General features: G+C 37.5%; 3 protein-coding genes across 12 annotated transcripts in view; 1 reads left to right on the top strand and 2 right to left on the bottom strand.

Annotated features, from left to right (window-relative positions):
- ubap2l (ubiquitin associated protein 2-like) overlaps positions 1–8,850 on the bottom strand; it is a 34,088-nt gene extending 25,238 nt beyond the window's left edge. For 5 of the 7 annotated variants that reach the window (XM_028035211.1, XM_028035208.1, XM_028035210.1 and 2 more), the window contains exons 1-4: positions 8,726–8,849; positions 3,741–3,878; positions 2,943–3,020; positions 1,220–1,330 (exon numbers count right to left, since the gene is read on the bottom strand). In XM_028035211.1, coding sequence (XP_027891012.1) covers positions 1,220–1,330; positions 2,943–3,020; positions 3,741–3,836 — 285 coding nt within the window. In that variant the 5' untranslated portion in view covers positions 3,837–3,878; positions 8,726–8,849. Of the gene's footprint in view, positions 1–1,219; positions 1,331–2,942; positions 3,021–3,740; positions 3,879–8,523; positions 8,633–8,725 lie in introns of those variants that run through there. The other 2 variants (XM_028035205.1, XM_028035206.1) reach the window with 2 other exon arrangements.
- On the top strand, positions 7,705–13,808 carry LOC114155362 (uncharacterized protein C1orf43 homolog). Of its 2 annotated transcripts, none has more exons than XM_028035216.1 (7): positions 7,705–8,188; positions 10,288–10,389; positions 10,462–10,570; positions 10,659–10,712; positions 12,171–12,337; positions 12,422–12,480; positions 13,237–13,808. In XM_028035216.1, the coding sequence occupies exons 1-7, from the start codon at positions 8,108–8,110 to the stop codon at positions 13,442–13,444; spliced, it is 780 nt and encodes a 259-aa protein (XP_027891017.1). In that variant the 5' UTR covers positions 7,705–8,107; the 3' UTR covers positions 13,445–13,808. The 2 variants fall into 2 exon arrangements, with proteins under 2 accessions (XP_027891017.1, XP_027891018.1); XM_028035217.1 differs by lacking the exon at positions 7,705–8,188 and adding an exon at positions 9,772–10,198.
- Positions 13,809–13,894: 86 nt separating this feature from the next.
- tuft1b (tuftelin 1b) overlaps positions 13,895–15,918 on the bottom strand; it is a 30,974-nt gene continuing 28,950 nt past the window's right edge. For all 3 annotated transcript variants that reach the window (XM_028035212.1, XM_028035213.1, XM_028035215.1), the window contains exons 10-12: positions 15,579–15,662; positions 14,883–14,974; positions 13,895–14,796 (exon numbers count right to left, since the gene is read on the bottom strand). In XM_028035212.1, the coding sequence (XP_027891013.1) occupies positions 14,724–14,796; positions 14,883–14,974; positions 15,579–15,662 (249 nt within the window). In that variant the 3' untranslated portion in view covers positions 13,895–14,723. The remainder of the gene's footprint in view (positions 14,797–14,882; positions 14,975–15,578; positions 15,663–15,918) is intronic.

The raw sequence follows: 15,918 nt of genomic DNA on the forward strand, positions 1-15,918 counted from the left end.
TTTTTAGAAACTGGTTCTAGATGTTCTTGCAAATTTGTGAAATATGTTTAGAACTGTAGAATGAAACTCTAATCTGACTGACGACACCAATCGCGTCATAGGTGACAAAAACAATGGTTGATTTCATGTAAATGTTCTGCAAAAACTTCTACAAAATGTGGAGTCTTTATGTGCATATCCCATACGTCATGTTATGGGCCCTTCAGGCCTTCACCTACAGGCCTGAAGGAGTGAAAACATCATTTTTGGTTGTTCTTTTTGTCTCTATGTGGATGAAAACATTTCTGGAAACAGTCTTATTTGGACGCAGGTGATACAGACGATCCCTTTTAGGAAACAACTTTCCATTTTGGACTAATCCAGTCGAAACTGCATGAAGCAGCAGATATTCAGCTGTGCAGAAACCTGTTAGCAATGATTTAAGTGTTTTGGAGATCAGATGCAGGACAATAGCTCTCGAGTGAATTGGACTTGGCCACCCATTTTTTAGATAACTGGAAAGGAATTAAGTCAAAGGCTGAAACAATCAGATTAATTTTGATGAATCGATTATTGAAATAATCGTTAACTGGACTATAAAAGCCAATTGCGGGGAAAAAAAACTACACAGAGCAGTAATTGAGTCAAAACTGTACAAAATATATACATTTTGCATATAAGGGAAATAAAAAACTAAATAGGTTCTACCCCAAAAATTCACTAAAGGAATGCTGTTATTGCATTTTAGGCAATTATATATTTAAGGGGGTTTATATGCATTTTTTATATTATTTCTAATACTCTATAAAAAGGCTAATGTGGTTAAATGAAAAACTTTTATCCGATTGATGGTCTGAATAATCGATTGTTAGTTGCTGCCCTAGTGGAAGTACAATTATTTCACACAATTTTCTTTTTCAGATATTATCTGGAAAACATTTACTGTCTATTAACTCTGGCATTCAGCTCTTTATTATACTAAATTATACCAAAAGATATGAAAACTTAAAAAAAAAAATCAACAACAAACTAGAAAGAGAAAAAAAATGTCTTTAGATAACTTTTCTATGCATCCTTTTCTATCAACAATTCTTCATAAAAAGTGGAATATCGCCCTAACAAATGCCAAGCTGCGCTGCAAAAGAGAAATGATAAGTAAATTTTCCGCACCAAGTGCGATTTAAGCCTGGGTGGCACTGATTTCTCCAGAGGCTGCGTCTTAAACAGAGAGAGTACTCACAGTGTCCGGGCTGCCCTCCAGCAACACGTTAATAGCTCTGTTGACGTCCCCGTTGCTGTCGTGCAGCGCGATCATGGATTCATCCTGGTCCTTGCCTGTGATGTCAACCAGCTGAGAGAGAAGCGGTGCAACAATGAGAACAGAGATGAACCCACGCCTAGATTTATGTGGTTCTTGTTATGATTATGCCAAAAAAATTGTAGGTACTTGTACAAGTACAGCAATGAAAGTTTAACAGAGAATATGCTACTGCTGATTTAAAGTTGAATATCAGGTGTTGGTGAGGATATCTCCTCTCACGAAGATCCATTTGTAGCTCCATTAATAGATACCATCAGGCTAAATATCTCCAGGCAATGTTAACTTTTCCTAAAAACCGTGTGATGCAGCCAGTCTAAAATCTATATTTAATAAAGTCAACTGCACAGTTAGGATTTGTTCTTGAGGTTTCTGTTTTGGAGCAAAACTGCTCTGGCAGCTTCTCCATGTGGAATGCATAAAATGCTGAGAAAAGACACGTGACCAAAAGAAATAAAAGCTGAAAGAAACACAGCTGCTGCTGCCTGCAGCCCCAACAGTAAATATGGATTTATAGTCAGCAGTGCAGCTCAGATAAATAATATGGTTTAAAATCACCTTTATAAAAAAAATGGTCAAATTAAGATATGAAATTTTCAAGAAAAGCAAAAATAGCAATAAAGTGCCTCCTCACACTGTGATCCTCTAAAAAGGAAAACATTTTTTGGGAACTGAGCTGTATTTTTACTTCTCATAGAACCAATTTCTAGAAGCTGTCTTATGGTGCGTTCACACCAAACAGGTCAGGCGCGTCTGATTTAGACTCAAAGTCTATGTGGAAGCGCATAAAGGGAGCTTCAAGGGCACGTCAGGGGCGCGTCAAGGGTTGCGTTACTTGAAAACTTTTGGGCCTTTCACTGGAGTTGAAAAATCTGATCTTTCACCACTCTACACAACGTGCCAACCAACACATGATGCATTTTCCGACAGGACTTCAGAAAAAAAAAACCCAAAAACTGGAAGATTGTTGCTGTTTGCTCTTGTCCTATAATCTGCGACTAATCAAGTTATGACTGCAGAGACAGGAATAGAAAGGACCTTGCTTGGAAAACAATCAGCGAGGAAGTTGGAATGTCGAGTAAGTTATAACTTTTACTATTTGAAAATATCTCCCTGCACTTGAGCTATCCAAATGCATCCAGCAAAAACATTATTTAACATTTATTTAAATAAACGTTAAATAAACGTATTTATTTAGACGAAATATGCAGGAGATGGTGGAAAGGTTTGTGGGACACATGTCATGTCTTGACGCATTAGCTGCTAGTCTAGAGCAACATGTTAAGCGTCTGACCTCAAAGCTCACACGAGTCAAACTTGACGCATCAGGTGCTTTTTTTGAATCGCGAAACGAAAATTGATTTGGTGGAAGAAAAAAAACTACTTCTGACTTTTAAAAAAATTTCAGACCTCTTTTTTAAATGATTCTAACAATGACACTAATAGACTAAAGTTTTGGATTTTGTAAAATGGGAAAGGGAAAAAATAAATGCTTATATTGCTACTAGGAACAACAAAGTAAAAACAGAGCAGATCACTGGATTGTCAACACTTAACGTATCAATAAGACGCAAACTGCAAATATAGTGCAAGTCAATAAAACAAGGCAGAAAAAAAAAACAATGCAACTATAAAAAGGGATTACCTGTTTAACCTTCTCCTCAAAGTCTGCGTCGTTGTGGTCTGAAATCATCTGCGCGAGTCGGATCTGCTCTGCGGTGGCCTGTAATAAAAAACAAAGAAAGGTGTCCACCATTTGCATCCAACCGGCATAGGAGATTTGCATTCTCGTTGAAACAGAACGTAATTTATATACAATTGCTTATAAAGCCTCCAGGTACAAATACAAACAGATGAAGCTAAAAGTTACTTAAATTTTGTTGTAATCTGCTGCAGTTTGTCTTTAAGGGCCAAACAAAAGACACTAACAGGAAAAATCTATTTTAACCTCATCAAGTTAAAAACTGGAAAGTTCTCAAAAAGTACTGTCTCTTATTTAACTAATTAGTATCACAGCTTGCATGTTCCTTTCACATAATCATCAATAAGTTAATTTTAAATGCAGAGAATAATCTCAGCACTTAGACCTCTGAGAAGATATTTACCTAAATAACAAAATTTACGAGAAAAACTCTCAGATTTTCTAATTATGTCCCTGTGAACACCATAAAACGTAAGGTAAAACTCCTTAGTAGACTTTAATTGACTTTTTTCCTTCCACTCAACTTTCAAATAAAAGTTTATTGATTTATTGAAACAAATAAAAAGCAGTGATTATCTTTGCATATTGGTAACTAGTTCTACCTCCAACTTAACGTTTTGTTTTCAATAATCAGGTTTAACTCATCAAGCAGATTCTTTTAACAAAGCTTGATATCTAAATAATCCCAGTCCAATAGTTTGTCGGTGTGTGTATAAACTCTGCAGGTCTCTGAATGCGTACCTGAGGCCTCTGCTTGTGCTGTGTCTGGCTCTGTGTTTGGCCCTGTGTCGGCTCCCAGCTGCCCCGGGCTCGGTTCCCGCCCATGGACGTCATCATTTACAGTATATACAAATAACAGTATTTACAAAAGAATAACACCTGAGGAGATAAGGAAAGGAAAAAGGTGTTACAGAACTTTACGAAGCTTATATATACACACAAGAAGTGCTTCCTCCACTGGTGTCATCATTTAGAGTTGGGAAGCAAAGCAGTGATTCAGCGATGTTCCAGTAAACGTCTTTAAATTAAGAGTATTTTTGTTTCCTTTAAGCAGAAAAATAAATAAACCTTAACCTTGTCAGTGAGTTGACCTGAACGAGAAGTTGCACTAGTTGCAGCGCCACACAGAGCCTTCTACATATAAACGTTCAGATCTGCAACCTTCTGTAATCAAAAATAAAACAACAAAACATTTGTCTTTTCTTTCTTACACTGACTACAATCACTGTGAACTACCATCATTGTTTTATTAAACAATGATGGTTTCATGTGCTGGGACTGGAAACCAAAGTCTTACGACGTAAATGAAAAATTTGCCTTTTTGCTCAGATGCACTTATCAGATTTTTTGTGGTCAATACATATTTAAAACCGTTTGAGGTCTGAGTTGCTTGTTCAGATTTTGAATGACTCAGACTCCTTTTCAAAGGACTACAACACATGAAAGAAAATGTGCTTACGTTTTTTTTTGTAGATAGAGATTGTAGTTTAGACTCAAACAGAAAAAGAAGAATATCTATTTTACGCATCCACCATGTACAGTACAGACCAAAGGTTTGGACACACCTTTTAATTCAATGAGTTTCCTTTATTTTCATGACTATTGACATTGTAGATTCACACTGAAAGCATCAAAACTATGAATAACACATGTGGAAATATGCACTAAACAAAAAAGTGTAAAACAACTGAAAATACCCCTTATATTCTAGTTTCTTCAAAGTAGCAACCTTTTGCTGTGATTACTGCTTTGCACACACTCTGCATTTTCTTGATGAGCTTCAAGAGGTCGTCACCTGAAATGGTTTTCACTTCATAGGTGTTGCCCTGTCAGGTTAATAAGTGGGATTTCTTGCCTTATAAATAGTCATGAAAATAAAGAAAACCCATTGAATTAGAAGGTGTGTCCAAACTTTTGGTCTGTACTGTATATTCAAGTTTTTATTCAACTCAAACAGAGCAACAAAGTAGAAGCTGCTAGATATGCATTTGTAGACTGAAGTGGGATATCTGAATTTTTAATTTATTGAGCAGAAACATAAAGAGTATTTTCAGTATCTGATCTACCAACCACAGATCAGATGTGAAATTAGCCAATTCTAGTCACTGATTCGTTACATTCACTTTTTCATGTAATCCTTACAAGTATTTCAAAGATCTATGCAGGCGTATGTCAGCTTTTGAATTTTGCTGGGTGATAAATTGTCCCAGAAATTATAGCGACAAAAACAATAATATCATTTTGAGGCCATTGTTAATAGAATTAAAACATGTCATAATAATGCCAGTACACACTCTGAAAGATAAGTAAACACTGGAACTTAAAGACGTTTAAATGTCCAAAAAACAAACCAAAAACAAATTAAATGGATTATGAAGTCTCTCTAAACAAAATATATTAAACACTAGACATTTTAAAGCAGGGATAAATTTAAAAGTGCTTTATGTGCCAAAATATAAAGCAGCACTGGAAAAACATCAAACTAAATTTATTAAAATAATGAAGTCACTTTTTCTTGATTCAGAGGTCAAATCACAAAGCAATATTGTTTAGAAATCGAGGTTCTTGTCGTCCTCCAGGAACACTGCGCTGCTCGTTTTACGTTTCTTCCTGAACACACCTGATTCAGGTGACGGCACTTCAACAAAAGCTTGTTAATCAGCCATCAATTGAATAAATTTTGCTGAAGCGGAGACAGATCTGAAGCACAACATGCAGGGTAACGTGCTTTGAGGATGGGGGGGGGGGAAGACATGCGGCAAATGTCGTCGGGTCCGGGAGTCGAACCCGCGACGGCCGCGTCGAGGACTCAAGGCCTCCAAATACGGGTCGCGCTAACCGCTACGCCACCACGGCGCGCCCATCACTGCATTTTTTTTGTTGCTTTTCTGTATTAAATAAAATCATTTAGCTCTTCTTGGATCCATGTCGTAATTGGGCAACTTTTTATTACTCACACAAATATCTTTCCTCATCAAAAACTTCTCAGAAGAGGAGCGCAGTGAAGAAAACTGTAAAAAGAAATCCTGGTGGCTTCATATAACATGATCAGTTTAACTAACTTTGAAACTTTGATCTGGGAATGACATCATGTCAAGTTTAAAATCCTTTTAATTTTCTAATTTAAATACTTAGTGTCCAGACCAACCAGCAAATTTCAACTTCTGAGTGAAAGTTGAACATTTAAGTCAGTTATCTCCTTCAACCATGCTACATTGCAATGTTTTATTTTCTCTTTATTTTTATGACAAAGTTATAAAGTCCTGATATATTACTGTTGTAAAAGGTTTGTCAATATGGTAATACTAGAAAAAACTTACTGGAATATTTACCCTGGAGAGACTTTTGTGTAAAAACACTTGGAAATTTAAGAAATTCATTTAAAATCAACATCATCATAACTAAGCCCATGGTAGTCAGAGATATTTGAAAAATGCCAAATATTGGCACAAGTTGTTGGTCAATAAGTATATTGCCTGACCTTTAAAATAATTAAAGGTAAAAATACATTTTTTAAAAGCCTGATAAGTCCATGTCTAGAACATATAGAAAAAAAGTTTGATATTTTTGCTGCTTTTCAGACAAACTCATGCTAATAGAAGAATATGCAACAATTTTCTTTTTCTCTTTGTTGAGAATAATAACAAAATAAAGTCTAATAATTATTAAAGATTTCAAGCAAACCATAAATGTGCATTGGCCCAGAAACACCTGTGCATCTCCAATAATAACTTAATCTAATGTGTTCTTTCAAAGGGTCAGGGTTAAGCTTCAACACCCAGTGGGGAGTCTGCAGGATCACTGACTGGGAGAATTGGGAAAAAAGCCAACAAATAAAGGCACTGTTTCCAAATCTGGCTCTGAAAAATCTTGTGAAAAATATCAACCTCGATTTGGTTTTTGGAGGACAATAAGATACATCAAACAGGATGGAGATGTTAGTTTTATACTAGAGGAATGATTGAAACATGACAATATTTCTCGTTGAGGTGACTGGTATCTCATGAGCACCTGCTAGTTGCAGTCATCATGGCAGAGCTGCAATAGAAGATGCTCCAAATACTCTTAAGTCTGTTGTTTGGCAGTATTTTGGGAGTTTCCAGTAGAAAAGATAAATGGCAGAGTAACAAGAAACGAGCAATTGAGTTGTTCAGTTGCTGGAGGAGACAAAGAGTTGCTGGAAGTCACAATCACAGCAAACCAAAAGCAACTGGGAAAAGTACTGCAGAACATGCACAGTTTAAGCCAGGGGTGGGCAATCCTGGTCCTCGAGGGCCGGTGTCCTGCAAATCTTAGATGTCTCCCTGGTCCAACACACTTGAATCCAATAACTGAATCACCTCCTAAGTGCAGTCAAGTTCTCCAGAGTCCTGCTAATGACCTCATTATTTGACTCAGGTGTGTTGAAGTAGAGATGCATCTAAAAGTTGCAGGAGACCGGCCCTCGAGGCCTGGAGTTGCCCACCCCTGGTTTAAGCACTAACCTAAGGCCTAAAGAGATAAAATGAAATCAGAAAAAGACGTCGTTTGTTGAGTTTGTGGCAAAAATCAATGAAGAGGCAGAACAAAGGCCTTTTTGCAGCATAAATTTGATCTTTGAAGTTTCTCTTAAAGTAATATTAAAATCTGATCCCGTCTCGTTCTCGTGAACTCAATGTCGTGTCTCGTCTTGAGCGTTTTATGTGTCGTTTCAATCCTCTCCCAGGTTTTGCTTATAAGCATCCAGGGAGGGGAAGCAATCCCAAGAGCAATATGATCTTTTAAAAGTCCTTTGAATATAGATCTAGGCTTAATTAGTCATGCAGCAAAAGAAAAAAAAATGATGCAAACACCAACTAAAACACAGCCAAGCAAATATTCGTCATAAGGAAATGGTTATCCAAGCTATGTTAGGTTAGGTGACTACTTAATCTTGCTCAGATTACGTAAAAGCCGTGTTTTGACAAGCCCATAATAGCAAACCACTAGCCAGGGCCCGTCGCATATACAATTATATGTCACTTCAATAAGCCAGCCACATGGTCAACTAGTTAGCCCAGCAGCTAATCGTTGTAAGAAAACATCTAGCTGAAGTCTCGGTGGGCTTCCACTTCTCACGGCTTCACCTCATGGCGACAACAAGGCTAACTTTACCAGCTAACGAGCTAACACAGCTTCAAAAAGCTACCAGGAGAAAGCAGCATTACCGGGTATGGCTTTACTTCACTGCATAGCCAACAAGTTAATTAGCTCACCACCTGTTTTAACGAGCAGCGAAGCTTTCACAGTTGAAGAAAGAAACAAACAAAAAAAAAACGCCCTGTTGCTATAAGAGTATTGCTAATAACTTGAAGCTATGCTAAGTAACGTCGTTCGTTTCGGCTAACTGTAACTTTAGCTAGGTTAGCAGTTTGTGCACTACAACGTTTACAACCAGTGTCCCTCCAGGGTATCCTCAAACCCGGACTGTCTACTAGGAAAACACCGGGGCTGAAGGCAGGCCTGCAGGCCTCTAAGGTGGAAATAAATAACAGGCGATACTGACCAGAAACCCGGCTCAATATATTACACACAGCTACAGCCGACAAGATGTCTCGCTGTCGAACTACTGTTCGGATTCAGGGCTGTGTGTAATTCTTGATCTTTAGTAGAACAAATTAAAGGATATATATATATATATATATATATATATACACAAAAACCCGAGCCAACAAGCCCACAGACAATAAACGAGAGGGTGAATTTACCTGTTTCTTTTCCACTCTGACACTACGGAGAACTGCGTCACGTGGTTTTTCACAGAGCCGCTTCGAGGAAACAGGCGCCACACCACGTGATCACTTTCGGATATGTTTAGTTAAATATCATCAACCGATTTGTGACACGCTGAAGATGTTGATGCGCAACACAGGAGGCGACAGGGTGGAAGAAGCAAACTGCAGCTGGTATGTGTCCTCCTCACTGAGGAAATCAAAAACAATTCCCAGATTACTGCTCCACAGATGAAAAACAATTAAAGAAACAATTAAAAAAGAAACTAACTCATCTTTTTGGAGAATACTTATGTCTCATTGTTATTATGTATTGGTAAAGTATGCAGTATATGTTTAAAAATGGAGGACTTATTAGATAGATACAAACTGTATTTCAAACTCAAGGTCCAAGTTAAACAAAAGCAACAAAATAACAACCAAACAGATGCACAAATCTACGATCAGTTATTATAATAGCTATTATTGACTAAATGAAAGTTGCCCCAAATAATAACAGGGTACATCTAATCTGGAAAAGTACAACGGTCAGGAATTGTAAGCATTGCCAGGTGTGAATAAGTAGGAGAAAAGGAAAATCCTGCAATGTGGGGTTCCCAATATGCCTAACATATTTGTACATTTATAATTTAAATATTTTTATTTCCAAACTTGTTATTGTCAAGGTGTTGTATCAATTCATCCTTCAATGTTTTTATAATAATTATTATTATTAGCCGTGGCATTATTATGTAACAGTTTACATGATGCAGCAGTTGCAGTGTTACCGTTGTAAATTGTTACATATATAATACCACCACTATTATTATTATTATTGTTAATAATAATAATGACAACTCAATATGCATTTTAAAAAATGCTTTAAGTGTATGCTAAAGTAAAATTTGATTACTATAATATCTCTATTGTTTTTTGAGAAACCTTTGAAGGTCTACATGGAAGATTGTCAAATAAATAGATAATAATACCAGAGGTTTTGGAAAATCTGAAAGTCTGATGTGAAGAATTTATTTGAACTTTGTCCAAAGCTTTGTACTCAGAGATGAATCAAATAGTTTCCTTGATGTTTTATTTGTGTGCTGCCTTCACCTCCACTCCTCACCAGGAGGGGGCAGCACTGCACCATCCTGTGTTGCGCACTAGTTGTCATCCTGTCAGTTCAAAGCCAGCTCAAGGTAAAACTGGTACTGGAGGTAAATAATATAAAAAGAGGCGATTATGTTATTGCGGTGTAATAATTTTTTTTATAGAAGAATTATTCAAGTACAGACATGTAATAAAGCGGTTTATACTGCGTTGGTCGGCTTAGGCTTTTTATTGAACGTACCTTTAGCTACCGAGCTAATGTAGCCGCAATCGTTGAATTTATTGAAGTTTACAGACAGAATGGCAGATTCGTCGCCTCTGTCCGGGGTCAATGTTGTTTTGGTCATGGCTTATGGCAGCTTGGTGAGTCGCCTACCGTATCTAGGGAACATTATAATAAACGGTTGTGTAATATTGTTCAACTTTAAAGCTTTGTCTGGCTTTGTGCGCAGGTGTTCGTGCTGCTGTTTATCTTCGTGAAAAGGCAAATCATGCGGTTTGCGATGAGATCCCGCCGTGGACCGCACGCACCTATTGGCCACAATGCACCGAAGGTAGCTGTACTTTTCTCACCTTTAGGATCTGGTACCTCTGACTTTATCACTTACACACGAATCTATTGACAGGGTTTGAGGGAAAACATCGACTCCAAGCTTTCTAAGGTCCAGGAGATCTGCTTCGAACCTCGGCTCCTATCAGAGGGGGATGACCGACTCAGGAGGGGATCGCAGATGAGTCAGTCATATTTTTTTGCTTCCTTTATCACTCTGCAAAATTGTTATTTTCCAGTTTTAATGTAACAAACACACTCTCTCCCTCCAAGGTTGCTACAACTATATGTACCGAATGAAAGCCCTAGATGCTATTCGCGACTCAGGTGAGTTTTAACATTTAGTTTCTGCTGGTGGTTAAGATTAAAGCAATATTATCATCATTCTCTCTACAACCAGTGTCAGAAATCCCCTTAAATTATTTATTCCTGGGGCAAGGCAGCAGTACAAACTTATTTTCACATGAAAACCTGCAAAAAAACCCCTAGAACATTCTGTTACATATCAAGTCATCAATGTCAGAACTAAAATACCAGTATTTTAGATCTATATCTTAACATCTTCACTCCTATTTTAAATAATTTTTCAACTATTCAACTCACCCTTATAGTTAAAGATGGCAGGTGGATAACTGAGCAAATTAATCTTTGGAGGCATGTCTTTTAGAAGCACATCTGACACTACAGTCTCTTTGCCAATCAAAGTGCTGCATGCAGACATCAAAGAATGGTCAGCTGAAATAATCTCCAGATCCACATAGGTGTAAGAAATTGCTATTTCAGCTTACTAGTGGATAAAAGTCTCAGGCCCAAAGAAGTTAGCAGGATTCTGATCTTAGGTCAAGTAAAATATGATAAATGCAAAAAGAAAACATATTACCCAAACCCAGGTCCCTCCAGACTTATTCCTTAAAGTAAAATCTTTATTAATTGCAGTAGTATAGTGTCACACAACCTTTACCTTGAGTACATTTATTCTGGAGAGGAGGTAGAAACTATACTTGGAAATATTTCTGTTTTCAGCAAAATCATGTGCTAAAATTATTTGTATCCCTGCTGTTAATATTTGAACTACCCCATTTTTGCCAGTGTGGCAGCACATCTTATATAAAGAGTTAACCTACTGAAGGACCAAATGACTATCCAGTTTCAGTTCTACAAATAAATTAATGTCTTTATATTTCAAAGCAGATTAGCAAAACAAATTGATTATTATGTGTGAATTTTAGGAAACACTAAGCTCCTGCTTTCATGTAAATAAAAAGGACATAATTATGATTATTCACACAAACATGGCACAATCAGATAAAGAGTTAACATCAACAGAAATGATAAAAGTGGTGACATAATGAATGAAGAGCATTGGGGTTCATCATACCTTTTGAAGAGAAACAAGTTCATAGCATCTCAGATCCTCCACGGTTCTCAACGGTGTGCATGAGGTGCTGCTATATACTTTACAAACCGCAGAAACAAAATACATTTATTTTCAAACCTCAGAGACAGAAGTTTAGAATGTGACTTTAGTTAAGATCAATAAACATGATCAGTCTCATCCCTGTTCAGACTGTGTGTGCTTAGTCTGAGAGGAAAAATCACTACCACATTGTACGTCACACTTTAAAGCACGACCCTAACAGAGCGCTCTTTGTTTTGTTTTGTTGTGCTGCTCATAACTTTGCACTTTTTTTTTTTAAAGTACAGCATTGATTTAGTCAAACTGACAGAGCAGTCGTTAATTTTTTAACAGGTTCATTTCTTCAATCTTTTGGTTTCCCTGTTTAGGGATTCCTGTTCAGGAGATAAGTGGCACTCCAAGCGCATTTACTGGCCGCAGCTTCAGGAACTGGCTGGTGGAGTTACGCAATTCCCACTCTTTGATCAAGAGCAGCCGCAGCGCGCTCATCGATCGCTTGCTTGAAGGCTATGACAGCGCTCGTCACGGAACTGGGGTAGGCGAAGGAGCAGTTATATTAACCACCTATAGCTAAAAGTGGAGGGAAGCTTGCTAACTTTCCTCTTGCTGTGTGTGTCAGGTGTTTGGCGAGGGAGAGTTTCTGGAGTACCGACAAGCTCTCGATGAACTGGTTGACGTGTAAGTGCTGCCGTGCCGGTCCAGACTTGAAAACTATTAAGTTTAGTAACAATGTTGAAACAAGTACTTTAGATCACATTATTCATGCTGACAGGGAGAGAACTGAACAGCTTCCCAACAGTGTTTAGGGCAAGTTCTGATCTCTTCACCTCACCAGATATCTGGTGAAGTTACACCTCCATATGTGGAACTAATTTGGATACATATCCGATTGTTTTCAAAACGTCTTTAGTCTGAACGGTCATGTTGCATTTTGTGCAGCTTTTATATCATTAATGTGACACTTGCCTCATAATTCTGCTCCAGAAAAAGACGGACATGGTAAATCTGATGAATTTGAAGTGCATCACATCACAATCCCATCACTCCTGGCTCTGACTACACATCCAAACAGACTTCTCTAAAGAAGTTGCAGTGAATGCTCCACAAAAAGCCGTCGCTATTAGTTTAGCTTTTTTTCTTTTCTTTTTAAAACAACAATCTGTAAGCAAAGTGCTGCTGTGACCTCAACATTTTTCTTCTGTGCATGTGGGTCATTTTGGGAATGTAAACACTTTACCAGAAGTCTTGTTGCAGTCGGGTTTAATTAGTACTATGAATGAAAACGCAACAAAACAAAAACAAGATAAAGATGTGCAAACATAGCCTAAAAACTGCTAGAAAATCGTCTTTTTTTTGTTTTTGCATCTATTTAAGTTTAATATCACTGCATAAGGACAGTTTTACCGACAGTCGTCCCTCTCTCCTCTCCTCCAGAGTGAAGGCCTACTCCAGCAGCACCAGTTTGGACCAGCAGCACCAGTCTGCAGCTAAAGACCTAACGGGCTCCCCAGTTCGCGGCACTCCCTCCACCATCCAGGTCACCTACCTGCCCTCCACGGGTCAGCGCAGCAAGAGGCCCAAACACTTTCTGGAGCTCAAAAGCTTCAAAGATAACTACAACACACTGGAGAGCACGCTGTGAAACTAAGACGCTCAAAAGGAAAACCTGTGATTGCGCGTTTCTAGGTTGCATTTTAAAGTTCTCAACGAAAACTGGGACTATACCAGGTATCGCCTTTATGTGCACACACTTCAGAAATGTTTGCAAACTTTGGACCTAATGGGTATTTAGGCCCAACCGGCTATAGATTTCATTTTAAATTATTTGACATTTCTTTTCAAAAGCCCAAATGTGAATTTAAATATTAGTTTTTTAAAAAAATTTGTTTGTACAGATGTGAAATATTTAATTTATAACTTATTGATGCTGCTTGGTTTGTACTTATCTGAGATGTGTTTCTATGTGATTTAAAGATGGAAAGGAATAAAAGCAACCATACAGCTAATTCAGTTCCTGTTCTTCATAGAACCACTAGGTGGCAGTATAACACAATTAAACCCGTAAGAAACAAAGCACCAACAGTATTCAGTATCCTGTTTTTTTTATTATTTAGGTTTAAATAAAAGTGGAGAAAAACTGCAACAAAATGTCTAACTTTGTGATAGCTATCTACAGCTTTTACAGAAATACGACAAAAATATTGACAGAAGTTGAAGAAAAATACAAAACAATGTTAAATACTCATTATTAAATATGACTAGCAGAAGTTAAGCCTGGACACAGAGCATGTTCAAGCAATACTTTGCAGATTGGAAAGTAATATAGCTTAGAGAATATTTGGAGTATAAATCCAGAGTTTTATTACATTAAATGCATTTTTTTCTTCACAAATGACCCACTTAATGTAAAAGAAACATATTCTGACACAGTAACAAAGTCTGTACAAAGCACTGAGGAATTTTACTGTGACCTTTAAGGAAGCTGGTCACTCATAAAAATTTGCTAAAACCATCAGAATATTGACTATTTTCTCATTTAACCCAAATTAGTTTCCTATGAGTTTAGCTTCTAACTTGACCTATAAAGCTGCTTATTATTTTACATGAGATGCAGCTTGAAGTTCTTTGAACATTTTCCACTATATCCTGAAGGCTCCCCTGTCAAAGTACAAACTACACAGACTTGTGCCCGTGTGCAACATCCAAGAAATCATTTAACAGCTTTTGAGGAGTTTATCATGTTGCCCAATTTGTTTTTGACATGCAACAAATATCCTGCATGTGAAAAAGCCACAAAAATGAGGTCTGTTAAATACCCATCACTGCAGATCTACATATAAATATCTGTGTACATATATATTAACAGAGGATAAGTAAAACGTATTTACACATTTGTTCTAGATCATTTCCGTGGATGCTGCTCAGGATTTGATCTCTATGACTTTGATGAAAGGCAGTACTTTGTTGGTCGGGGATGTTGGAATGAAAGGTTTGCTGCAAAAGAACAAAACAGTGAGATGATGTAGGTCAGAAAAGCCTTGATGATGAGTAGCAAAGGAAATTGGGTGGCGTCTCCTCACCTGTAAACAATTTCCGGCTTGTTTTCTGTGGACAGAGCAGGAGGGTCCCGTCCTGCCAGGAAGTGCTCCATGTGGTCGTGCAGTTCCTTGTTCTGCAAGCAGAAACAAGTGAAAAGCATTTACTTTCATTCTTGTATTATGTGCTGTTTTTTTTAACACCACTACCTTTTACAGAAATTATGATTATCAGCTTTTTGCAAAAACCTGTAGTTTCATAAACTACAGGTTTATGAAACTATTCATGTGTGACTTTAATTGCCTTTCTTATTTAATGGAAACACCGCAATTGCAAAATTGTTTTTTTGTGGGTTTTTTTACATTAGCAGCATATTGACAAAGTTTTGTGCACTTTTGTAATAGAAATGCAGATCACAACATGTAGAAAGCCTGACATACTTAGTTAGCCTGACCCCGCATTAAACTTCTCCACAACATCTGCTGGTTTTTATGACAATACATATTTGTTGTTTTAACAAAGTAACAATGGACTAATGACTGATTAGTGAGTTAAATTGGGGGTATCGGTGTAAAGGGGCAAAATGAGATTTGTGGTTCTAACGTCACAAATTGTGAAGCAGTCAAAGGTATAGAAAGGCTGTTTGTAAAGAAACTTCAGTCATAGTAATGGCTACTTTAAAAGGTGAACAAGCCCTTTGGAGTGTCAGTGGTTTTCCTTTTGACCTTTGACCTACTCACCTCAGCTTCCAGGAAAGCGACCTTCTCCTCCAGATCCATGATGACCCGATCCTTCTCTTGGAGTATTGTCCGTGAGTTCTGCAGCTGTGATACGGGCCAAAACACACAAAAACTGTAATATTCAGAAAAACGCACAAATCCCTCCTGCATCAACTCTGTCTCAGTTCCTCATTGCTGGCGTCTTCTTTGTCTCTGTGCGCACAATCAGCAGAGGTGGGAAGAGGAACCAAAAATTATACTCAAGAGCAGCACTATCTCAGCATATTATTATCGGTACTCAAATAAAAGTAAAAAGTAGTTGTCAAAGAAATCACTCAAGTAAGAGTGAAAAAGTAAAAAG

Source organism: Xiphophorus couchianus, chromosome 13 (assembly GCF_001444195.1).
Source record: "Xiphophorus couchianus chromosome 13, X_couchianus-1.0, whole genome shotgun sequence".
NCBI lineage: Eukaryota > Metazoa > Chordata > Actinopteri > Cyprinodontiformes > Poeciliidae > Xiphophorus > Xiphophorus couchianus.